At 35.5% G+C, this 26,468-nt stretch overlaps 1 protein-coding gene across 1 annotated transcript; it reads left to right on the forward strand.

Moving 5' to 3' along the window:
* On the forward strand, window positions 1–26,468 carry LOC105788272 (late embryogenesis abundant protein At1g64065). Its single transcript, XM_052626799.1, has 2 exons — window positions 1–565; window positions 26,099–26,468. The coding sequence occupies exons 1-2, from the start codon at window positions 134–136 to the stop codon at window positions 26,363–26,365; spliced, it is 699 nt and encodes a 232-aa protein (XP_052482759.1). The 5' UTR covers window positions 1–133; the 3' UTR covers window positions 26,366–26,468.

Here is a 26,468-nt window from a genome sequence, read left to right on the forward strand (position 1 = left end):
AACAAAAGAAAAACCTCAATATCCAAAATCCAAAGCCAATCTCAAAAAACCCAACAAAAAGGAAAAAACTAACAAATCTCAATATTCTCAACCCTTTTTCCTTGTGGAAGAGTAGAAAAAAAAAATAAACACCATGCAAGAAGACCTTCAAGCCAAGTCACTGGAACCTATTGAAGATTGTCCAAGAAGTGATATGATGTTTGGGTGGATAGAACCCAAACAAGATAAAAACAGCAGCAAGTGTCTTGTTTACATTCTTGCTATTATGGTCATCCAAGGATCCATCCTCTTGGTTTTAGCCAACATTTTTTTACGTGCCCGAACGCCTGATTTCGAGATCGGCTCCGTCAAAGTTAGAAACCTCAAGTATGGTAATTCATCGGCTCCATCTTTTAACTTCACACTCGTGACCCAAGTCACCGTTGAGAACACCAATTTCGGAGAGTTCAGGTTTGACAAAAGTACGGGGACTGTATGGTGTGGGTCTGAAGTTGTGGGGCTAATGAAAATACCTAAAGGGATAGCTCAAGCTAGGGCAACTGAGAAGATGAAGGTTTCTATAAATGTGAGCTCACTCTGGTTATCTGATGCAAAGAACTTAAGGAAAAATATGAGTTATGGATTGTTAGAGTTTAAAAGCTATGTTAAATTGAGTGGAAGAGTGAATATATTGAACATTGTGAGGAGAAGAAGGAACCCTGAGATGAATTGTTTTATGAAACTTAATTTAAGAGGGAAGACTATACAGGGTTTAAAATGTGACTGATATGAATCAATGAAGACTGTTAATTTCTGGCTTCTGCAGACATGTCTTTGTTTTATTAAATTAAAGATATATAACCCTATACGATCATTATTTTTGTTAATAGTTAGTAATATAAAATAATTCTTTCATTTCTCATTTTGATTGTTGAAACCACCTTTTTTTTTTTACAAAAAAAGTTTAGTAGTCGACTTTAAAAAATGAAAATTGGGAGGCGCCACCGATCTTTTATTAAGTTGTGATCGGTTCACCATTAAAAATAAATTTTAGGTCTGCGAGATTTGAGAAAACAGGTTCAGGAGTCAATTACGCACGAGGAAGGGTTAGCACCCTCGTGACGCCCAAAATTGGTACCGAATTGATTGTTCATTGTCTTAATGTCGAAATTTTGAAAAGATTTTAAAATACGATCCTTTTATCTTGAATAAAATGAATTGGATGATAAGGCTCACTTATTTTAAAGAAATAAATTGTCACACTCAGTAAGTTAGAATGCAACTTGTCAAATCCTCAAAATTAAGCTTATCTTTTGACTTTTAAAACCTATGCATTTTGAGAAGGATATCTGATTATTTGGGTCACATGAGAAAATCAAAACCAAGTAAGTTATTGCTCGATTTCACAAAATTCCTAAATATCGAATATTGCCTTTACTTCCATTTATTAGAAAAATCCTCGTCTCGAGAAAACAACATGTCATATCCAATGCGTTAGGACACAACGTGTCGAATTCCCGAGAATGAGCTTTTTATTTATGTTAATCAAAGAGGATATTCGGTTTCTTAAATCCCGAGGAAGATTGGAATCCAGTAAGTTAAGACACAATCTTTTCGAGGATCCCAAATTCCAAATGTCGCATTATTTTGAAAAACTTTTTGAATAAAAATGCTCTCGACACTTGAATGATATTGAACGTAATCTTTAATGCGTATAAAACGCGATGGGATAATAATGTACAATGCGAACCGATAATTCGTAAGTCGAAATATACATTATTGAACACAAATAATCAATCAATATAAATAATTAATACAATGCACATAAGAGTAAATATCTCACATCATATATCATGCTTACATTCAAAGGCTAATGAATTAAAGGTCAACCAAAGCACCAAACAAATTAACACATATGAAATTGTACAAATTTTTAAAATAACTTAAGAAATATGGAAGATGGGAAATTATAATTAATGAATTATTTGTATAGAAATCTAAAATGAATTATATATATAGTTTGAAATAACCCAAGCATATAGTAAAATAGGGTTTAAAAATAGGTATATAAAATAATTTAAATAAGTGATAAAAAACAAAAAAAATAGTACGTGAAAACGAATTAAAAAAACTAACATAAATCAATTTAAAGCAAGTGGTATAGAATAAATTTAAAATTTATGTATAAAGCAACTAAAAATAAAATCATATAAAATAGCTTAAAATAAATCATTTGCAAAGTAGGTTAAAATAACATATAATGCATTAAATATGATATATAAAAGAGGAATTTTAAAATAAATCGATTTAAGGATAATCAAATTTTGAAATAACATATAAAAAATAATTTAAACTAAATAATATATATTAAAAGACAATTTAAACTAAATAATGTATATATATATATATATATTAAAATAGGTGCTATATACAAAAAGCTTAAAATATGTAAATAAAGTAATAAAAAAGAAAATGAAATAGTTTAAAATATAAAATATATTAAAATAATTTAAATAAAGGTTAAAAATCGAATTGAAACTACAACAAATCATGGCGTATAAACAATAAATAACAAAAAGAGGCCAGGGACCATGCTGCAACACGCGTATCACATGGGGGGCCCGATTGGGAAATATCCCGCTTCCCCAAAATGCGGCGTTGCAAGCTGGATTGAAATGAAATAAAAGCAAGATGCGAGGCTAAATCAGAAAGAGGGGAGATAACCGATTCGAAAACTTTAGAAAAATGGGAGGACTGGTCGTGCAAATAGACCAATCAATCAAAATGCGCGGATCCTTCCCCGGATCGGGTCACACGCGCAGGTTATATGGCCAATACGGTGCCGTTTTAAGGCCACTGGAACAGGCCCCAAACGGTTCCGTTTCATAGCACGCATAAAATTAAAAAACAAGGCATTAAGCCATTTTGACAGATTTGCTAAACCTAAACAACCCTCCTCTGTGCGCCGCTCTGCGTTCTGAGAGCATTCGAACGGTCTCCGATCCCAGCCCCTTCTTCGATGATGACGGAGAGTGCCAGGATCGCGCTACTAGGTAACTCCTCCCTCTAAACTTCCTTTCTCTTTTATTTCTTTCTTTAATATATAATCAGTAGATACAAAACGAAAAAAAGGAAAGGAAAAAAAACAATCTGCGGATGAAAAGAGAAAACCCAGAAATTACCTTTCAAACAATTTTTTGCCTTGTTAAAATGTTTTTTTTTGTATTGATATTGTGTAAAAAAAAGGGGGGATCCCTTTACAGTGTTGGAATCGGTCTTATATAACCGAATCGAAATAAAAATAAAATAAAATAAACTCCCAAAATCTCTTCTGCTATTTCTGTTATTTCTTTTTTCCTTGCTATTTTTGTTTTCTCTTGGTGCTGCGTTGTTCGCTTTTTCGTTTGTTGCAGGCGTACGGAGCAGTGGACGTGTGCGTACGGAGGCTCACGCACGCATACGATGGCTCGTCACATGCGGAGGGAGAGCGAAGGGACGTCACTACTACGGCACTGGGAACCCTTGTTGCTAGGGTTTCCATTTGTTGTTTTGTGTTTTGGGCTGGTTTGGGTCATTGGGTATTTAGGCTAATGGGTCGAATTGGGCTGGTAATTTGGGCCATTATAAATGGGTTTGGTTTCTATTTTGGGTCTGATGAGTTTTTGTAATTTTGGACATTAATTTACGGGACTTTTATATTTTTATTTGGTTTTTTTATTTGTGTTTATCATTTGGGCCGGGCAAATTTGTGCCATTACAGCTGCCCCTTTTTGCTCATTGTCGTGTATTGGGAATGGAGCAAAGACTTCAATAAGGCCAAATTTGCCTGGCCATACGGGATCTTGGTGCTCTTCTTCTTCGAGTAGCCTCATTCCATCCTAATGCATCTTCAGAGGTATAGGAATTGGTGTCTTGATCCATTCCACCGCAACGTCGGGGAGATAGGATTCGTAGCTTGTAGCTTCTAAAAAGAACAAAATGTGCTATCTCTAGTCGGCAAGACTTGATGCGATCTGATCTACTGCAACTTCAGAGAGATAAGATCTATTACTTTAATCCGCTCCACTACAACTTCAGGGAGATAGGATTGGTTTTTTCTGTCTGACTACAATGTCGGGGAAACAAGATTTGCCGTCTTCGATCTGCTCCGCTACTGCTTAGGGAGATAAGATCTGTAATTTCTAACCTATTCCAACTACTGACCAGGGAGATAGAATTATTTGATTCAATGTACTCCACTGTAATCTCAGGGAGATAAGATTTCTTCGGTTTATTCCACTGTAATCTCAGGGAGATAAGACCTGATGCGATTTACTCTACTGTAATTTCAGAGAGATAAGATCATTTATTTTAATTCGCTCCACTATAATATTAAGGAAATAGGATTACCGGCTTCAATCTGCTCCGCTGTAATCTTAGGGAGATAAGATTTCTGGCTTCAGTCTACTCCGCTGTAACCTCAGGGAGATAAGATTCTTCGGTCTATTCCACTGTAATCTCAGGGAGATAAGACCTGATGCGATCTACTCTACTGTAATTTCAGAAAGATAAGATCTATTACTTTAATCCGCTCCACTACAATTTCATGGAGATAGGATCTGTAATTTCCCAACCTATTCCACTGCTGACCAGGGATATAGGACTTGTGGCTTAAATCTGCTTCCTTACACTTGAAGATAAGATTTGCCATCTTTGATCTACTCCGCTACTGCTTAGGGAGACAAGATCTGTAATTTCCAACCTATTCCACTGCTGACCAGAGACATAGGACTTGTGTCTTAAATCTGCTTCCTTACACTAGAAGATAAGATTTGCCGTCTTTGATCTGCTTCACTACTGCTTAGGGAGACAAGATCTGTAATTTCCAACCTATTCCACTGCTGATCAGGGACATAGGACTTGTGGCTTAAATTTGCTTCCTTACACTTGAAGATAAGATTCGCCGTCTTTGATCTGCTCCGCTATTGCTTAGGGAGACAAGATCTGTAATTTCCAACCTATTCCACTGCTGACCAGGGATATAGGACTTGTGGCTTAAATCTGCTTCCTTACTTTTGAAGATAAGATTTGTCGCTTTCGATCTGCTCTGCTACTGCTTAGGGAGACAAGATCTGTAATTTCCAACCTATTCCACTGTTGATCAGGGATATAGGACTTGTGGCTTAAATCTGCTTCCTTACTCTTGAAGATAAGATTTGCCTCTTTCGATCTGCTCCGCTACTGCTTAGGGAGACAAGATCTGTAATTTACCAACCTATTCCACTGCTGGTCAGGGAGCTAGGTTTTGCAATCTTCAACCTATTCCACTGCTGGTCAGGGAGCTAGGTTTTGTGATTTCACTGATCTGTTCTCTTGGGAACATGACCTGTATAATTCATTTATGAACTTAATTATACCTAGTGATTAGGATGTCATGATCAGAATGAGTCAAATGCTCATAACTAGACATGTGTGAATGGTGTTTGCATGAATGCAGAAATTTATTTTTCCGAGAATGATCTCGCTTAGGTTGTCATTACTCGAAGTTTATCAAGGCTTTAACACTGGCGTGCTACAACGCCTTCTCGCTTGACCGGCTTTTCTAAAAAAATTTAGCCAGGTTGCCCCCCACTGTAAACTTCAAAGTTATATCCAATGGGGCATAAAATTTGTACTATCATTCTCCCATCGTAATCCAATGGTAGAAATATGCGGCTTTTCCTCAATCCTTCTATCACAATTTAAGGATACATGATCTAAATCGTTCTAGTTCCTTACACCATTCCCAAGGTGTCATACCAAAGACTTATGTGCAGACGAAGGCTCTCTTCTTCGAGGTAACATCTTCCTATTGCCTGGTGATCGTTATTGCTTGTTTATTTAAGCTTTGTCACCAACATGGCATCTTGTCAATCAATGCATTTGACAAAAAAATCCAAAGAGAAAATCTAAATTTAGACTCTTCCTTCTCAAATTTCCAACCTTTAAATTTGGTGTGCTCTAAACAATAGTCCTCCTTCAGGTTCCTATATTATTTAGAAACTTTTCAGAGTAATATGCAAAACCTCCTTTGTGAAAGTTTTATTAGTCCATTAATCATTATTCCAATGCAACATACTTGCAAAAAAGGGTCATAACAATGGATAAGAATAAAGTTGGTTCTGAGCATAGCTCGAAAGAACAAATTATCAAAAATAGTAAAGAAGGATGACAAAGAAATTGATTAGGAATGTGTATCTTGGAAAAGAATGAAATATTCCAATAACAGCAAATTTAATATGAATAGTATGAAAATTGGGTGCCCCAGATATCGCAGCTTGAATTTCTCTGTACAAACTTTCTGAAGACCATTCTGAGTTTGACATGTGTTTAGGAGATCTACAGTGCTTTGTTAATGCCCCAAGATGTCGCCTATCTTTTCCTGTTGATTACCACATGCCCTAATCTTGATCAAGATTCGAGTTGCTCTGATCATTTCATGCCCCATTCTGATCAATATTTGAACCGCCCTTTTCGGGTTTTCAACTCAAATCCCCTTTGGCCTAAGGTGCCCTTTGCGGGTTTTCCCCTTAGCCTCTCCATTTTTACTTTTTCATTTTTTTCATTTTTCATTTTCATTTTTCATCTCTTTTTTTTTTTGAATTGGTCATTTCTTCTTCTTTAAACGAAGTATTTCTTGACTGGATCCGTGTTTATAGGATTAGCAATCTCGCTCAGGATCAATGTTCCTCTGAAAAAGTCTTCTTTACAACATAAGAACATTCTCGGTTTGGCATTCATTTCCCTCTAAAATCCTTTTGTAGAGGAATGATCCTTTTCGACATCCAACCCTTTCGTGGAATTCTCTGAAATGACCCTATTTATTATGGGCTCGTATCATTTGTTTCAGGTACATCCGACCCTGATGAATAGCTTTTAACCCTTTTCCTAGGTCCTACTGATCGCATCGCGATAGGAACCCTTCAACTAATACCTGGAAAGAGGGGATTTCAGTAGGTAAAACTACCTCAATTCTGTAAACCAAAGAGAGAAGTGTTACCCAGTACAGATGTTCGACAAGCAAGGAGGGCAAATGGTAATTTCTCATGCCGGTTATTGCAAGTCTCAGTCATTTTTTCGCAATTCAATAGAGTGATGAACTATGGTATCTGATTTTGAATTGATCACAGACCTCAACTACCGTACCAACATTCATGATATCATCTTCTCCGTAATTTTATACCGGCATATGATGACATTGACGCATAAAGCAACCTCTACCTGTTTGACAAAGTAACTAATGATCTCAAACATGAAGCAATGCCCATTAGAAACCTTCGATGATGATGACGGCCATGCCCCATTTTGCTCAAATTTTGAGTCGCCCTTTTTGGGTTTTCAACTCAAAACCACCTTTGGTCTCAAAGCGCCCTTTGCGGGTTTTCGCCTTGGCCTCTCCTATTCTTTTTCCTTTTTTCTTTCTCTCTTTTTCATTTTCATTTTGACTTTGATTTTGATTTTTCTTTTTCTTTTTTTTTTGCTTGAATCTGAACCCATAGGACTAGGCAAGTCCTTGTTATCCCTCTTTTGACCAGAGTCAATGTTTTTAGATAAAGTCCTCCACCTAAGATCTTTCACTTTCATCTTGTATGCGAAAAACCTTCTTTGGTATCAAATTTCCTTCATAGAGCCTTTTGGGGCGCAACTACGACAAAAACTTTAGATCTTCCTCTTTAATTAAAGTAAAATCTAACAACATCTTGAAGGGATGGAAACTCGACTTCAAATGGGCGAAGCTATGCTGAGTTAATGAGAGATGCATTGCCCCGGCAAAGAATTGCATCGTTCATACTGCAAATTTTTGACATCGCACTTTTGTGCAGATTTTCATTATCAGTGGTTAACCCGGGCATATCCTGGTATGACCATACAAAGACATCTTTGAACTCTAGAGGTGAATCAACAAGGTCTTGCTTCGTCCTTGCGGTCAAGTCAATTCTAATCTTCACCAAGCTCACAATTTCTAATGATTCCTTGTGAGGTAGGATCTTTCTATCTTCTTGTTCTACCCTCCTCACCAAGTCCGGAGATAAGCTACTATCTATCTCATTTCCAAAGTCATGAGATCCCTCTGAACTCATGCCTCGCTCAAAAGGAGAATCTGGGTCCGTAGCAGAGTCATTCACGTAATTGATATCTGGTGACCCATAATAAGTACCGACAAATATACAAAAGAATGTATAAATTCATGAATAATTATTTGTACCATATGATTATGAATGAATGAATAACAATTTAGAAGAAAATCCAAGACAATCAAAGAATCTAGAATTGTTTGTAAAGAATGAAAATATTGGCTCAGTAATAATTGCAAAGATGTATTTCATTAAACTAACAACGTTCAGACATGAGCCTATTTCACAAAGGAAATTCTATCATTTCTAGGCTAAAAACAACAAAATGTTCTGAACATTGTAATACCCAATTTTGCCCAGCCCAAACGCAATAAATGCAAAACCAAATAAAATAAATTCTAAATAATAAAAATAGTTTAATTTCTTTACAAATTCAGCCCAAAAATAAAACTATTTTAGCCCAACTAAATTACCCAACACCATACCCAAATATTAGCCCAAACCCGAGCCCAAAATGCTCTAACCCAGTTCATAGGGCCGGATTCAAAATGAAACCCTAGCCTTCAAACAATTTTCAGCTCCAACCGCTGCACGAGGAAACCGGTTCGTCCGCGCGAGTGCCAGCAGTCTTCGACGCCAGATCCACGCGCTCCATCTCCAGGCTAGATGGGCACCTGCAACAAACAAACGCAAGAGAAACAGAAACAAACAGTACCTACGGAAAAAACAAAAATGGATAGCAAACAAAAAAGAGAAACAGAAAAAGAAAATAGAAAAAAGAGCAGAGAAAAAGATATGTATTTTGATTCTTTTTGGTATTTATTTTTTTCTTTTCTATTCGATTCGGCGATATAAGGCCGATTCCAACGCTGTAAAAGGGATCTTTTTTCCACACATATTGAATACAAAAAGACTAAAAAAAGGTTCAGAAAAAAGGGAATCTAAACAAAAAAAAGGATTAGAAAGGTGATGGAAGTGTTCTTTTTTCCTCTGGTTTATTCTTTTCTGTTTCTTTATTCAGCAATTACGTGCTAAAAAGTAAACGAAAAAGAAGAGGGAAAGGAGAACGAGCTTACCTGTGGCCGATCTTCCTTCTACTCCGTCGCAATCGGAGTCGGATGGAGGATAGAGGCACGAAACGACGCAAGAGAAAGGGGAGTGATTAGGTTTTTTTAGTTTTATTTTAGACGACTGGTTAATTCCAATTAGGTTTTTTTAGATTTATGCAAATTATTTAAACGGCGCCGTTTAATGTCTTCTTCCATGGCTTCAAAACGGCAGCGTGTTAGCAATACCCGTGTGGTGACCCGGTCTGTGGGGAGGATCCGCGCTTTTTGTGCGATGGTTTATTTGTACATTTAACCCCTCTGCATTCTGTTTTCATTCCAATTCAGTCTTTCTTCAATTTCTAAGTTTTTACCACATGTTTGATACAGTTTCCATTTAGATCCCTGATTGAACGGTGTCGTTTCAATTAATTGGATTTGAATGCCTAAATTTGCGCGTTTAATTGCAGTTCAATCCCACAATTTTGAATCGATTACAGATTAGCCTCTCTTTTATGTTTATTTCTGTTTGTTGCCTATTTAATGTTGTTCTAGTTCCAATTTGACCTTTGATCTATTATTTTATTTTTTCTTTTCTTCTTTAAATTATGTTTTATTTCTAATTTAGTTTTTATTAATTTAATTTTAAATCTAATTAGTGCATATTTTTTACATGGTTTTTTTAAGATCTAGTATTATTTAATGTTTAATCTTAACATTGTTTTAAATTTATCATTAGTTTTATTTTAATATCATATACTATTTTAAATTATCATAAGTACTATTTAAGTTTATCATATATCATAATTTAAAATTTATCCTGTACTATAATTTTAAACTTATCATATCATTATTTAGATTTATCATATATTATTTTCTTTGTGTATATATTTTTATATAAGTTTAATATAATTGATATGTATTTTTAATCTCATTCTATAATGTATTTATTTTTAAAATTTTCTTTTACATTTTTGCATTCTAAAGAAATATATGATAGTATTTTCATACATTATTATTATATATATATTTTATATATAAATTATTATATGATAGTAATTTATATTTTATTCTATGAATATATGGTTATTTTTATATTATTATAACTATTTTTATACCCTTTTAATATTTTTAAGCTACTTATATGTATATAATTTTATTCTTTAAAATCCATTCTTTCATATTTCGTATATTTTAACTTTTACATAGTATTACATATATCATCATTTATATCTAGTTTTCACTTTATACATATCACTTATTAAATTAATATATGTATATTATTTTGTATAATACTTATTTTAATTTTCCTCATATGCAACATTTATTTTAAAATTTGTTTAAATATACATAGTATTTATTTTAAACTCAATTTTGGTTATTTTAATTTCTTGTATATTATTTATTGTAAAATTTTGTACATATACTTTATTGATTTACAATTTCCATTTATTTCATGCCGTTTTCTTAATTATTTCAAAACTTTGTAGATTTCAAGATGTCGGATCCTAACTTACTGGATATGACATTTAGTTATCTTGATTTTAAAATAAAGGTAATATTTGGTGTTTAGGAATTTCAAGAAATTGAACCCTAACTTACTGGATTCTAATTTCTCAATCGACCTAAATAACCAAATATCATTCTCAAAACATGTGAATTTTTAAAATTTAAAAAAGACGAATCTAGCTTCAAAGATTGAACTGTTGCACCCTAACTCACTGAGTGCGACAATTCATTTCTTTGAAATGGGAGGGTCCTATCATTCAATTCGATTATTCAGGTTTTCATTTCAAGGGATCGTATTCTAAAATCTTTTCAAATTTTCAATACTAAATACATTAAGCAATTAATTCAGCACCAATTTTGGGCGTTACGAGGGTGCTAACCCTTCCTCGTGTGTAACCGACTCCCGAACTTAATTTTTCAAAATTTGTAGACCAAAAAATCATTTCGAAGGTGATCCGATCACACCTCAATAAAAGATTAGTGGCGACTCCCTTTTCAAAATCGATTCTCATTTTTCAAATAATAAAAAATGGTTTCGACAGCTTGGCGACTCCATGGGGACCTTTAGAGAGTCAAGCCGTAAAATTGATTGTTTTCTGTCTTATTGTCGAAAATTGAAAATTTGATTTGAAAAATTATGATCTTTTCTTTGCACCTGTTTGCATGATTATTGTTGCATATTTTCGCATCATATTGCATAAGACTGTTTAGTCTTGTCCTTTTAGGTGGGAATGAGAAACTACTCCTTCGTGAGGTTTTCACCTCCATGCAGGATAGTGAATCACTTTCAGGATACATTCGTACCTATGTCTTCGTGAGATTTTCATCTCCGTGCAGCCATAGGGAAATGTATTCCCCTGAACCGAACTCGGTCTGTATGAGCCTATAATGGGTGAAGATCGAGGAATCTGCTGGTTCGGGCACCTTGACTTTAGAGCCAAACTACATATAGTGGACTTAGGAACTTAACTTAGATAGAGCCACTCCAAACCCCTAGTGGTCACCCGATTAGGTACTTTCTGTTTTCCTTGTTTACTTTTGTTTTGTAATAACCCCTTTTGTTGTGTTTTGATTGTGATTGCATTGCATTTGCATCTTAGGAAAGAGATATTGATCCAAGTTCAATTACTAAATTAGAAAGCTTGTCATTGAATACGGATTCCATGATAAAGTGGAAAACAATACGACTGCCTTAATATATTCTGAAAAACACATGGAAGAGTTCATGACCTTACTTCGTGGCCTGAGGGTTCGAGACGATTGTCCAAGGGCCTTCGACGTTTCAACTCCCTTGAAGAAGCTGACGAGCTTTATGATAGGCAGATGATGGATCGCGACCAAGATCAAGAAAAGGAGCTAGCAGTGGCATCTATTGGGAATTGGCGAGATTATCTCAAACATGTGAATGAAGAAAATGATTGATGTTGTCTCTTGGAATATAAGGGCGAAGCCGTACATGCATATACTTTATGTAAAGGAATTTGCCTTCTATTGAAGTTTTCTAAATGTAATTGAATCAGAATCAACGTCTCTTTAGGCATTCATTTCATGCATTTGCATTACATGACATTACATGCATTAAAGTCCATTGAAAGAGTCTAATTGAGTAAATTTGTTTCAGCTAATCTGGAAAACCAACCAACCAAACATCCTTACGGTACTCGTCGCAAAACTAAGGAAATGGATCAAAGATTAGAGAAATTGGAGCAAATGCAAAAGGATATGCAAGAACGGTTACAAGTACAAATGCAAAAGCGGCTAGATAAAATCCAAGAAGACATGATGGAAAAATTGATCAAGGCTCAAAAAGATGCGATGGCTGAATTGACCTATCTACTGACTAAAGGAGTAAATAAGGGAAAAGGTCCTATGGTAAATGATAAAGAAAAAGACAAGGATGAACCACTTTATCCTCCCGGTTTTACGCCTCCGCACGCGCAAGTTCAGATTGAGTTGCATTCACGTAGACCTTCTATTTTGATTAGGCCTCAGTAGTTTCAAACTGGTGTTTCAATGCCAATGAACTTCCAGACGGGATCAGGTTCTAATCCAAGAGATAACCCCGTGAGTCTTGTTATCCCCGATTTCGATGAAATAACTGAGAAAGACAAAGCAAAGGAAGAATTGCCAAAATAGTGGGAAGATAAGTGTAAATGGTTGGAGGAAAAGTTCAAAGCTCTAAAAGCACCGATAGTCACTATGGAATCGATGCAAAAGATTTAAGCTTAGTCCCAGACTTAGTACTTCTTCCCAAATTCAAAATGCCTGAATTTGAAAAATATAATGGAACTAGCTGCCCCGATGCCCATATCACCATATTCTGTAGAAGGATGACTGGCTCCATTAACAACGATCAGCTGCTAATACACTGCTTCCAAGACAGTTTGGTAGGGGCAGCATCCAAATGGTACAATCAATTGAGTCGTACCAAGATTGGTTCATGGAGGGACTTAGCTCAAGCATTCATGAGGCAATATAGTCATGTGACAGATATGGTTCCTGATAGAATCACTTTGCAAAACATGGAAAAGAAGCCAAGCGAAAGTTTTAGGCAGTATGCACAGAGGTGGAAGGAGGTTACAGTCCAAGTCCAGCCGCCACTTCTAGAGAAAGAAACTACGATGCTCTTTATCAACACATTGAAGGCCTCGTTTATCACACATATGTTAGGAAGTGCTACAAAAAGCTTTTCTGACATAGTTATGAGTGGTGAAATGATTGAAAGTGCAGTGAGAAATGGAAAGATTGATGCTGGGGAGAATAATAGAAGGTCAGACTTAAAGAAGAAAGAAAATAAGGTGAACAATATGAACGCTTACAATAAATCGGTTACTGTAAGTCATCCAGGTAAAGGGGTTACTAGTCAACGAGGTTCATTAAGACAAGAATCTGGAGTGAAACCAGGTACTGAGAAGCTCCAGTTCACACCAATTCTGATGTCATATAAGGAGCTGTATCAAAGCTTGTTTGATGCGCATGTTGTTGCTCCTCATTACTTAAAACCTCCACAACCTCCGTATCCTAAGTGGTATGATGCGAACGCACAATGTGACTACCATGCGGGAATTACAGGGCACTCAATAGAGAATTGCATTACCTTCAAAAAGCTAGTTGAAAAATTCATCTACATGGGTATTGTCAAGTTGGGTGACTCATCTAATGCAAAAAATTTGCTACCCAATCATGATTGACAATAAGGTGAATGCGATGCAAGAAGAAGAGTGGGAAATGTTCACATCGAAGAAAAGCAACTGAAGGAGGGACCTTGTTAGATATCCACCCTTATAAATTTGGGAGTGTTCTAAGCAATTAGACTGCGGAAGAAATCCCTGTAGTTTTTAGAGCTTATTTAGAGTAATGTTCAGAACATTTTGTTGTTTTTAGCCTAAAAATGATAGAAATTCCTTTGTGAAATAGGCTCATGTCTGAACGTTGTTATTTCAATGAAATACATCTTTGCAATTATTGCTGAGCCAATATTTTCATTCTTTACAAACAATTCCAGATTCTTTCATTCTTTTGAATTTTCTTCAAAATTATTATTCATTCATTCATAATCATATGGTACAAATAATTATTCATGAATTTATACATTCTTTTGTATATTCTTTGGTACTTATTGTGGGTCCCTAGATATCAATTACATGAATGACACTGCTACAGACTCAGATTTTTCCTTTTGAGCGAGGCATGTGTTTAGACGGATCTCGTGACTTTGGAAATGACATAGATCGTAGCTTATCTCCGGACTTGGTGATGAGGGTAGAACAAGAAGATAAACGGATCCTACCTCACAAGGAATCATTAGGAATTGTGGGCTTGGTGAAGATTAGAATTGACCTGACCGCAAAGACAACGCAGGACCTTGTTGAGTTACCTCTAGAGTTCAAAGATGTCTTTGTATGATCATACTAGGCTATGCCCGGGTTAAACACTGATATTGTAATCTGAACAACAGCACGACGTCATAAATTTGCAGTATGTTCAAAATTAACATTAGGAACGGTGCAATGAAAATTCTTTAACGTGGCAATGCCTTTCTCGGTGACTCATCATAGCTTTGCCCATTTGAAGTCGAGTTTCCATCTCTTCAAGTTGTTTTTGGATTTTATCCTGATTGAAGAGGAATATCCAAAGTTTTCTGTCATAGTTCCGCCCCAGAAGGCTCTATGAAAGAAATTTGATACCAAGGAAGATTTTTCATATACAAGATAAAAGTGGAAGATCTTATTGAAAGGGATAACAAGGATTTGCCTAATCCTAAGAGTTCAGATCGAAAAAACAAATCAAAATCGAAAGCAAAAACCAAAAAGAAAAATCAAAGACAAAAAGAAGAAAAAGAAAAATCAAAGTCAAAGTCAAAATAGAAATGAAAAAAAGAGAAGGAAAAAGAAAAGGAGAGGCCAAGGCGAAAACTCGCAAAGGGCGCTTTGTGACCAAATGTGGTTTTGAGTTGAAAACCCGAAAAGGGCGACTCAAATTTTGAGCAAAATAGGGCATGGACATCACCATTATCGAAGACTTCTAATGGGCATTGCTTCACTATTGAGATCATTAATTACTTCATCAAATGGGTAGAGGCTACTGCATGCGTCAATGTCATCATATGCCAATATAGAATTCCAGAGAGGATGGTATTGGAAAATGCATTGAACTTGAATGACAGCACGATAGCTGAGGGCTGTAATTAGTTCAAAATCAGACACCACGGTTTGTCACTGTATTGCAAGACAATGAATTGCAAAAAAAAAAGATGAAAAATGAAAATGAAAAGTGAAAAAATGAAAAAGTAAAAATGGAGAGGCTAAAGGGAAAACCCGCAAAAGGCACCTTAGGCCAAAGGGGATTTGAGTTGAAAACCCGAAAAGGGCGGCTCAAATATTGATCAGAATGGGGCATGAAGTGATTAGAGCAACTTGTATCTTAATCAGAATGGGGCATGAAGTGATTAGAGCAGCTTGTATCTTGATCGGATCGAGGCGTGTGTCAATCTTGTTATGCCTGAATCAATAGGAAGGGATAGGCAACATCTTGGGGCATCGACAAAGCACTGTAAATCTCCTAAACACATGTCAAACTCAGAATGGCCTTTAGAAAGTTTGTACAGAGAAGTTCAAGCTGCGATATCAGGGGCACCCAGTTCTCCTATTATTTATATTGAATTTTTTGTTCTTGGAATACTTTTTCTTCTTCTTTTCCAAGATATACATTCCCAATCAACTTCTTTATTATCCTTCTTCACTATTTGTGATAATTTATTCATTTTGAGCTATACCCAGAACTAACTTTATTCTTATCCATTGTTATGACCATTTTTCCAAGCATGTTGCATTGGAATAATGATTAATGGACTAATAAAACTTTCATAAAGGAAGTTTTGCATATTACTCTGAAAAGTTTCTAAATAATATAGGAACCTGAAACAGGACTATTGTTTAGAACACACCAAATTCAAAAGTTGAAAATTTGAGAAGGAAAAGTATAAATTTGGACTTTCTCTTTGGATTTTGTTGTCAAATGCATTGATTGACAAGATGCCATCAACAAGCAAGCAATGATCACCAAGCAATAAGAAGAGGTTACCTCGGAGAAGAGAGCCTTCATTTGCGTATGAGTCTTTGGTACGACACCTTGGAAATGGTATAAGGGGACCAGAAAGATTAAGATCCTTAAATTGTGATAAGGAAGGATTGAGGAAAAGCCACATATTTCTACCCTTGGATTACAGTGGGAGAAAAATGGTACAAGTTTTGCGTCCTAGAAGATTGAACTTTGAAGTTTACAGTGGGGGCAATCTGACTAAGTGATTCTTGGAAAAAGCCGGTCAAGCGAGAAGGCGTTGTAGCACATCAGTGTTAAAGCCTTAATAAACTTCGAGTAATGATAACCTAAGCGGGATCATTCTCGAAAAAATAAAATTCTGCATTCATGCAAATACTATTCACACATGTCTAGTTAGGAGCATTGGATGCATTGTGATCATTCCATCCTAATCATTAGGCATAATTAGGTTCATCATATAGGTCATGTTCCCTAGAGAACATATTAGTGAAGATAGCAGATCTTACCTTCCTACATCGACAGCGAAGCAAATAGAAAACAAAGCCTTGCCTTCATCGGTTGTAGTGGAGCAGGTTAAAGATAGCAGATCTTGCCTTCCTGCATTGACAGCGAAGTAGATCGAAGATGGTGGATTTACCTCCCTGTGGTTACAGTGGCGTACATTGAAGCCAGTAATTCTATCTCCCTGGGCAGCAGTGGAATAGATTGAAGATTACAGATCTTATCTCCCTAAGCAGTAGTGGAGTAGATCGAAGATGGCGAATTTTACCTCCCTGTGGTTATAGTGGAGTACATTGAAGCCAGTAATTCTATCTCCCTGGGCAGCAGTGGAATAGATTAAAGAATACAGATCTTATCTCCCTAAGTAGTAGTGGAGTAGATCGAAGATGGCGGATTTTACCTCCCTGTGGTTACAATGGAGTACATTGAAGCCAGTAATTCTATCTCCCTGGGCAGCAGTGGAATAGATTGAAGATTACAGATCTTATCTCCCTAAGCAGTAGTGGAGTAGATCGAAGATGGCAGATTTTAACTCCCTGTGGTTAAGTGGAGTACATTGAAGCCAGTAATTCTATCTCCCTGGGCAGCAGTGGAATAGATTAAAGATTACAGATCTTATCTCTTTAAGCAGTAGTGGAGTAGATCAAAGAGGGCAGATTTTACCTCCTTGTGGTTACAGTGGAGTACATTGAAGTCAGTAATTCTACTTCCCTGGGCAACAGTGGAATAGATTGAAGATTACAGATCTTATCTCCCTAAGCAGTAGTGGAGTAGATCGAAGATGGCGGATTTTACTTCCCTGTGGTTACAGTGGAGTACATTGAAGCCAGTAATTCTACCTCCCTAGTCAGCAGATTACAAATCTTATCTCCCTAAGCAGTAGTGGAGTAGATCGAAGGTGGCAGATTTTACCTCCCTCAGGTTACAGTGGAGTATATTGAAGCCACTAATCTTATCCCCCTGAAATTGTAGTGGGGCAGGCTGAGAATAGCAAATCTTACTTCCCTGACGGTGTAGTTGAATAGATTGAAGCTACAAACGCGAATCTTACTTCCCCAACATTACAGTTAAGCAGGTTTAGCTTACGAATTACAAATTCTATCTCCCCAATGTCACGGTGGAGCGGATTTAGGCACCAATTCCTATACCTCTGAAGATATAGTAGGATGGAATAAGGCAACTCGAGGACGAAGAGCACCAAGGTCCAACGACCGAGCAAAATAGGCCATTTTTAAAGTCTTTGCTTCATTCTCGTTACACGACAATGAGCAAAGAGGGGCAGCTGTAATACCCAAATTTTGCCCGGCCCAAACCCAATAAATACAAAACCAAATAAAATAAATTCTAAATAATAAAAATAGTTTAATTTCTTTATAAATTCAGCCCAAAAATAAAACTATTTTAGCCCAGCTAAATTACCCAATACCATACCCAAATATTAGCCCAAACCCGAGCCCAAAATGCTCTAACCTAGCTCATAGGGCCCGATTCAAGATAAAACCCTAGCCTTCAAACAATTTTCAGCTCCAACCGCTGCACGAGGAAATTGGTTTGTCCGCGCGAGTGCCAGCAGTCTTCGACGCCAGATCCATGCGCTCCATCTCCAGGCTGGATGGGCACCTGCAACAAACAAACGCAAGAGAAACAGAAACAAACAGTACCCACGGAAAAAAACAAAAAACGGATAACAAACAAAAAAGAGAAATAGAAAAAGAAAATAAAAAAAGAGCAGAGAAAAAGATATGTATTTTGATTCTTTCTGGTATTTATTTTTTTCTTTTCTATTCGATTTGGCGATATAAGGCCGATTCCAACGCTGTAAAAGGGATCTTTTTTCCACGCATATTGAATACAAAAAGACTCAAAAAAGGTTCAGAAAAAAGGGAATCTAAACAAAAAAGAGGATTAGAAAGGTGATGGCAGTGTTCTTTTTTCCTCTGGTTTATTCTTTTCTGTTTCTTTATTCAGCAATTACGTGCTAAAAAGTAAACGAAAAAGAAGAGGGAAAGGAGAACGAGCTTATCTGTGGCCGATCTTCCTTCTACTCCGTCGTAATCGGAGTCGGATGGAGGATAGAGGCACGAAACGGCGCAAGAGAAAGGGGAGTGATTAGGTTTTTTTAGTTTTATTTTAGACGACTGGTTAATTCCAATTAGGTTTTTTTAGATTTATGCAAATTATTTAAACGGCGCCGTTTAACGTCTTCTTCCATGGCTTCAAAACGGCAGATTGTTAGCAATACCCGTGCGGTGACCCGGTCTGTAGGGAGGATCCGCGCTTTTTGTGTGATGGTTTATTTGCGCATTTAACCCCTTTGCATTCTGTTTTCATTCCAATTCAGTCTTTCTTCAATTTCTAAGTTTTTACCACATGTTTGATACGGTTTCCATTTAGATCCCTGATTGAACGGTGTCGTTTCAATTAATTGGATTTGAATGCCTAAATTTGCGCGTTTAATTGCAGTTCAATCCCACAATTTTGAATCGATTACAGATTAGCCTCTCTTTTATGTTTATTTCTGTTTGTTGCCTATTTAATGTTGTTCTAGTTCCAATTTGACCTTTGATCTATTATTTTATTTTTTTCTTTTTCTTCTTTAAATTATGTTTTATTTCTAATTTAGTTTTTTATTAATTTAATTTTAAATCTAATTAGTGCATATTTTTTACATGGTTTTTGTTAAGATCTAGTATTATTTAATGTTTAATCTTAACATTGTTTTAAATTTATCATTAGTTTTATTTTAATATCATATACTATTTTAAATTATCATAAGTACTATTTAAATTTATCATATATCATAATTTAAAATTTATCCTGTACTATAATTTTAAACTTATCATATCATTATTTAGATTTATCATATATTATTTTCTTTGTGTATATATTTTTATATAAGTTTAATATAATTGATATGTATTTTTAATCTCATTCTATAATGTATTTATTTTAAAATTTTCTTTTACATTTTGCATTCTAAAGAAATATATGATAGTATTTTCATACATTATTATTATATATATATTTTATATATAAATTATTATATGATAGTAATTTATATTTTTATTCTATGAATATATGGTTATTTTTATATTATTATAACTATTTTTTATACCCTTTTAATATTTTTTAAGCTACTTATATGTATATAATTTTATTCTTTAAAATCCATTCTTTCATATTTCGTATATTTTAACTTTTACATAGTATTACATATATCATCATTTATATTTAGTTTTCACTTTATCATATCACTTATTAAATTAATATATGTATATTATTTTGTGTAATACTTATTTTAATTTTCCTCATATGCAACATTTATTTTAAAATTTGTTTAAATATACATAGTATTTATTTTAAACTCAATTTTGGTTATTTTAATTTCTTGTATATTATTTATTGTAAAATTTTGTACATATACTTTATTGATTTACAATTTCCATTTCTTTCATGCCGTTTTTTAATTATTTCAAAACTTTGTAGATTTCAAGATGTCGGATCCTAACTTACTGGATATGACGTTGAGTTATCTTGATTTTAAAATAAATGCAATATTTGGTGTTTAGGAATTTCAAGAAATTGAACCCTAACTTACTGGATTCTAATTTCTCAATTGACCTAAATAACCAAATATCATTCTCAAAACATGTGAATTTTTTAAAATTTAAAAAAGACGAATCTAGCTTCAAAGATTGAACTGTTGCACCCTAACTCACTGAGTGCGACAATTCATTTCTTTGAAATGGAAGGGTCCTATCATTCAATTCGATTATTCAGGTTTTCATTTCAAGGGATCGTATTCTAAAATCTTTTCAAATTTTCGATACTAAAGACATTAAGAAATTAATTCAGTACCAATTTTGGGTGTTACGAGGGTGCTAACCCTTCCTCGTGTGTAACCGACTCCCGAACTTAATTATTCAAAATTTGTAGACCAAAAAATCATTTTTAAGGTGATCCGATCGCACCTCAATAAAAGATTGGTGGCGACTCCCTTTTCAAAATCGATTCCCATTTTTCAAATAATAAAAAATGGTTTCGACAAACATTACTCTAAATAGGCTCTAAAAACTACAGGGATTTCTTCCGCAGTCTAATTGCTTAGAATACTCCCAGGGTTATAAGGGCGGATATCTAACAATGTCCCTTTTCATTTGTGTCTTCAAATATGTCATTGATGTGAACACTTCCCAACTCTGTGCGTATGTTTTCCTCCTCTCTAATTTCCTCACAAAGCTTAATCTCCTTGTCGTCCATCATGCCCAAGGTCTTGAATTTCACACTCTCTTAGGTCCCGTACCCCTTCTCGTGATGGAACTCACAACGGTTCCTTGTCTCTCCATGGTTTCCTCCTGAATCAGAAATAACTAATCCCCTTCCTGCCCTCACGTCTACCCCATCATCAACATGATTGGGTAGTGGATTTTTTGCGCTAGACGAGTCACCAAATCTGACAACACCCATGTTAATGAGTTTTTCAACCAGTTTCTTGAAGGCAATGCAATTCTTTATTGAATGCCCCGTAATTCCCGTATGGTAGTCGCATTGTGCGTTCGTGTCATACCATTTGGGATACGGAGGCTGTATGGGTTTTAAGTAGAAGGGGGACACCACACGTGCATCAAATAAGCTTCAGTATAACTTACTATATGACATTGGTATAGGTGTGAACTGAAGCCTTTCAGTACCTGGTTTCACTCCAGATTCTTGTCTCAATGAACCTTGTCGATTAGTAACCACCTTCCCTGGTTGGTTCACTGTAGTTGACTTGTTGTATGTACTCCCATGGTTCACTTCATTTTCCTTTTTCTTTGGGACTGACCTTCTATTATCCTCTTTATTCCCCATCTTCCTTGGGGCCTTTGTAATACCTGGGTACTCCACCCTCGACTGCTTTATTTCTACTGGGTTATCAGGAAAATTGTTCCTCAAATTGGATCCTGGGCCTGTCAAGCAATTGACTGGTATCGATGTACCAGTCTGGTATTGTTGTGATCTGATGATAAAGAGTGCCTCTTGTGGACGCCCATCTGGCTGGACCTGGATGCTTGTCGGGGTACAATCTAGGGAATAGGTCAGATCCTCATTATCAACCCCAAAATGGACCACCGGGTCTTTCCTTTTTTCTAACTCTCCAACTAGCAATCGATTGAACTAGCTCATCATGGTTCTCTGTAATTCTAGCATCTGATCTCTCATCTCCTGTTGAAATTCGGTCAATTGCTCATGCATCTGTATCTGCATTCGCTTTGTTCCATTTCTCTAGTCTTTGCTTGGATACCGTAAGGGTGTTTGATTGGTTGGTTTTCCAGATTAGCTGAAATAAATTTACTCGTTTAGACCCTTTCAATGGATTTTAATACATGTAATGCAGATGCATAAAATGAATGCCTAGAGATACATTCATTTTGATTCAATTACATTTAGGAAACTTTTCTAGAAAGCAAATTATTTACATAAAGCAGATGCATGTACAGCCTAGCCCTTATATTCCAAGAAACAACATCGATCTTTTTCTTCATCCGCATGTTTGTGATAATCTCGCCAATTTCCAATAGATGCCACTACTAACTCCTTTTCTTGATCTTGGTCGCGATCCATCCTCTGCCCATCTTCATAAGGCTCGTCAGCTTCTTTAAGGGGTTGGAACGTCGAAGGCTCTTAGACGATCGCCTTGAATCCTCAAGCCACGAAGCAAGGTCACGAACTCTTCCATCGCTCTTCTTGTGTTTCTCAGAATATATTCAGGCAGCCGTATTATTTTCCACTTTATCAAGGGATTCGTATTCCATGACAAGCTTTCTAATTTAGTAGTTAGATTTGAATCAATATCTCTTTCCTAGATGCAAATGCAATGCAATCATAATCAAAACAAAACAAGATAGGTTAGTACAAAATAGAAGCAAACAAGGAAAACAAAAGTATCTAGTCGGGTACCACTAGGGGTTTGGAGTGGCTCTACCTATGATGGGTTCCTAAGGTCTTCTACATGCGGTTTGGCTCTAAAGTCAAGGTACTCAAACCAGCAGATTCCTCGATCTTTACCCATTATAGGCTCATACAGACCGAGTTCGGTTCAGGGGAATACATTTCCCTATGGCTGCACGGAGATGAAAATCTCACGAAGACATAGGTACGGATGTACTCCGAAAGTGATCCACTATTCTGCACGGAGGTGAAAACCTCACGAAGGAGTAGCTTCTCACTCACACTTAAAAAGGGTAAGATTAAACAATCTTTATGCGATATGATACCAAGGTATAAAAAACACAGTTCACATTAATTATACAAACACATGCAAAGAGAGGATCGTAATTTTTAAAATCAATTTTCAATTTTCGACAATAAAAAAAATCAATTTTACGGCTTGACTCTCTGAGGTCTCCAGTGGAGTCGCCAAGCTGTCGAAACCACCTTTTTTGAAAAAAACAAAAAAAAGTTTAGTAGTCGGCTTTAAAAAATGAAAATTGGGAGTCGCCACCGATCTTTTATTAAGGTGTGATTGGTTCACCATTAAAAATAAATTTTAGGTCTGCGAGATTTGAGAAAATAGGTTCGGGAGTTGATTATGCATGAGGAAGGGTTAGCACCCTCGTGACGCCCAAAATTGGTACCGAATTGATTGTTCATTGTCTTAATGTCAAAATTTTAAAAAGATTTTAAAATACGATCCTTTTATCTTGAATAAAATGAATTAGATGATAAGGCTCACTTATTTCAAAGAAATAAATTGTCACACTTAGTAAGTTAGAATGCAACATGTCAAGTCCTCAAAATTAAGCTTATCTTTTGACTTTTAAAACCTATGCATTTTGAGAAGGATATCTGATTATTTGGGTCACATGAGAAAATCAAAACCCAGTAAGTTAGGGCTTTATTTCACAAAATTTCTAAATATCGAATATTGCCTTTACTTCCATTTATTAGAAAAATCCTCGTCTCAAGAAAACAACATGTCATATCCAATGCGTTAGGACACAACGTGTCGAATTCCCGAGAATGAGCTTTTTATTTATGTTAATCAAAGAGGATATTCGGTTTCTTAAATCCCGAGGAAGATTGGAATCCAGTAAGTCAGGACACAATCTTTTCGAGGATCCCAAATTCCAAATGTCGCATTATTTTGAAAAAAATTTTGAATAAAAATGCTCTCGATACTTGAATGATATTGAACGTAATCTTTAATGCGTATAAAACGCGATGGGATAATAATGTACAATGCGAAACGATAATTCGTAAGTCGAAATATACATTATTGAACACAAATAATCAATCAATATAAATAATTAATACAATGCACATAAGAGCAAATATCTCACATCATATATCATGCTTACATTCAAAGGCTAATGAATTAAAGGTCAACCAAAGCACCAAACAAATTAACACATATGAAATTGTACAAATTTTAAAATAACTTAAGAAATATGGAAGATGGGAAATTATAATTAATGAATTATTTGTATAGAAATCTAAAATTAATTATATATATAGTTTGAAATAACCCAAGCATATAGTAAAATAGGGTTTAAAATAGGTATATAAAATAATTTAAATAAGTGATAAAAAATAAAAAAATAGTACGTGAAAACTAATTAAAAAACTAACATAAATCAATTTAAAGCAAGTGGTATAGAATAAATTTAAAATTTATGTATAAAGTAACTAAAAATAAAATCATATAAAATAGCTTAAAATAAATCATTTGCAAAGTAGGTTAAAATAACATATAATGCATTAAATATGATATATAAAAGAGGAATTTTAAAATAAATCGATTTAAGGATAATCAAATTTTGAAATAACATATAAAAATAATTTAAACTAAATAATATATATTAAAAGACAATTTAAACTAAATAATGTATATATATATTAAAATAGGTGCTATATACAAAAAGCTTTAAATATGTAAATAAAGTAATAAAAAAGAAAATGAAATAGTTTAAAATATAAAATATATTAAAACAATTTAAATAAAGGTTAAAAATCGAATTGAAACTACAACAAAACATGGGGTATAAATAATAAATAACGAAAAGAGGCCAGGGACCATGCTGCAACACGCGTATTACATGGGGGGCCCGATTGGGAAATATCCCGCTTCCCCAAAACGCGACGTTGCAAGCTGGATTGAAATGAAATAAAAGCAAGATGCGGGGCTAAATCAGAAAGAGGGGAGATAACCGATTCAAAAACTTTAGAAAAAGGGGAGGACTGGTCGCGCAAATAGACCAATCAATCAAAACGTACGGATCCTTCCCCGGATCGGGTCACACACGCGGGTTATATGGCCAATACTGTGCCATTTTAAGGCCACTGGAACAGGCCTCAAACGATGCCATTTCATAGCACGCATAAAATTAAAAAACAAGGCATTAAGCCATTTTGACAGATTTGCTAAACCTAAACAACCCTCCTTTGTGCGCCGCTTTGCGTTTTGAGAGCATTTGAACGGTCTCCGATCCCAGCCCCTTCTCCGATGACGACGGAGAGTGCCAGGATTGCGCTACCAGGTAACTCCTCCCTCTAAACTTCCTTTCTCTTTTATTTCTTTCTTTAATATATAATCAGTAGATACAAAACGAAAAAAAGAAAAGGAAAAAAAAACAATCTGCGGATGAAAAGAGAAAACCCATAAATTACCTTTCAAACAATTTTTTGCCTTGTTAAAATGTTTTTTTTTGTATTGATATTGTGTAAAAAAAAAAGGGGTTTCCTTTACAGTGTTGGAATCGGTCTTATATAACCGAATCGAAATAAAAATAAAATAAAATAAAATCCCAAAATCTCTTCTACTATTTCTGTTATTTCTTTTTTCCTTGCTATTTTTGTTTTCTCTTGGTGCTGCGTTGTTCGCTTTTTCGTTTGTTGCAGGCGTACGGAGCAGTGGACGTGTTCATACGGAGGCTCGAGCGCGCATACGAGGGCTCGTCACGTGCGAAGGGAGAGCAAAGGGACGTCACTGCTGCGGCGCTGGGAACCCTTGCTGCTAGGGTTTCCATGTGTCGTTTTGTGTTTTGGGCTGATTTGGGTCATTGGGTATTTAGGCTAATGGGCCGAATTGGGTTGGTAATTTGGGCCATTGTAAATGGGTTTGGTTTGTATTTTGGGTCTGATGAGTTTTTGTAATTTTGGACATTAATTTACGGGACTTTTATATTTTTATTTGGTTTTTTTTTTAAATTTGTGTTTATCATTTGGGCCGGGCAAATTTGAGCCATTACATTGATGATTATTTTTGTATCTATTTATATTTAGAATTCGTCACTGTTTTTCTAATAATATTGTTTTCTTTTTTAAACTTTTTATCCTTCTTTTTCTGGTTCTCCTTCTTGGAGATCTTTTGCACTTCTTTCATTCTTTGTCATTTCTTCTTCCTCTTCTTTACTTTGTTATGCACAGTGGTGGCGGGGCATGAAGCTCCGATCACTGGCGGAACCATCGTTTTTGGGCCCAGCAGCCAACTTCTCTTATCCTCATGCAAACAACCAATCTGCTGCTTTCACGGTTTCACCCTCATGCAAACCCATGCACCGTGCACCATTCCTTTATATAAATCCCAGCAGGAGGCAACATAATATCAACACAGTCCGCTTCCTTCTTGTCTTCTCGGTGGCTGCTTGTATTTTTGCAGCTAAAGCATCCACATTTGATGCAGATACACGTTGATTGATGGATGAAATCCATGTATACAATTGTTGAATCATCCTACCTTGAAACAATCTGCTTATGATGGGTGAAGAGAAAAATAAAATAACGATTGCTTGATTTT

This window comes from Gossypium raimondii, chromosome 2 (assembly GCF_025698545.1).
Source record: "Gossypium raimondii isolate GPD5lz chromosome 2, ASM2569854v1, whole genome shotgun sequence".
Taxonomy (NCBI): domain Eukaryota; kingdom Viridiplantae; phylum Streptophyta; class Magnoliopsida; order Malvales; family Malvaceae; genus Gossypium; species Gossypium raimondii.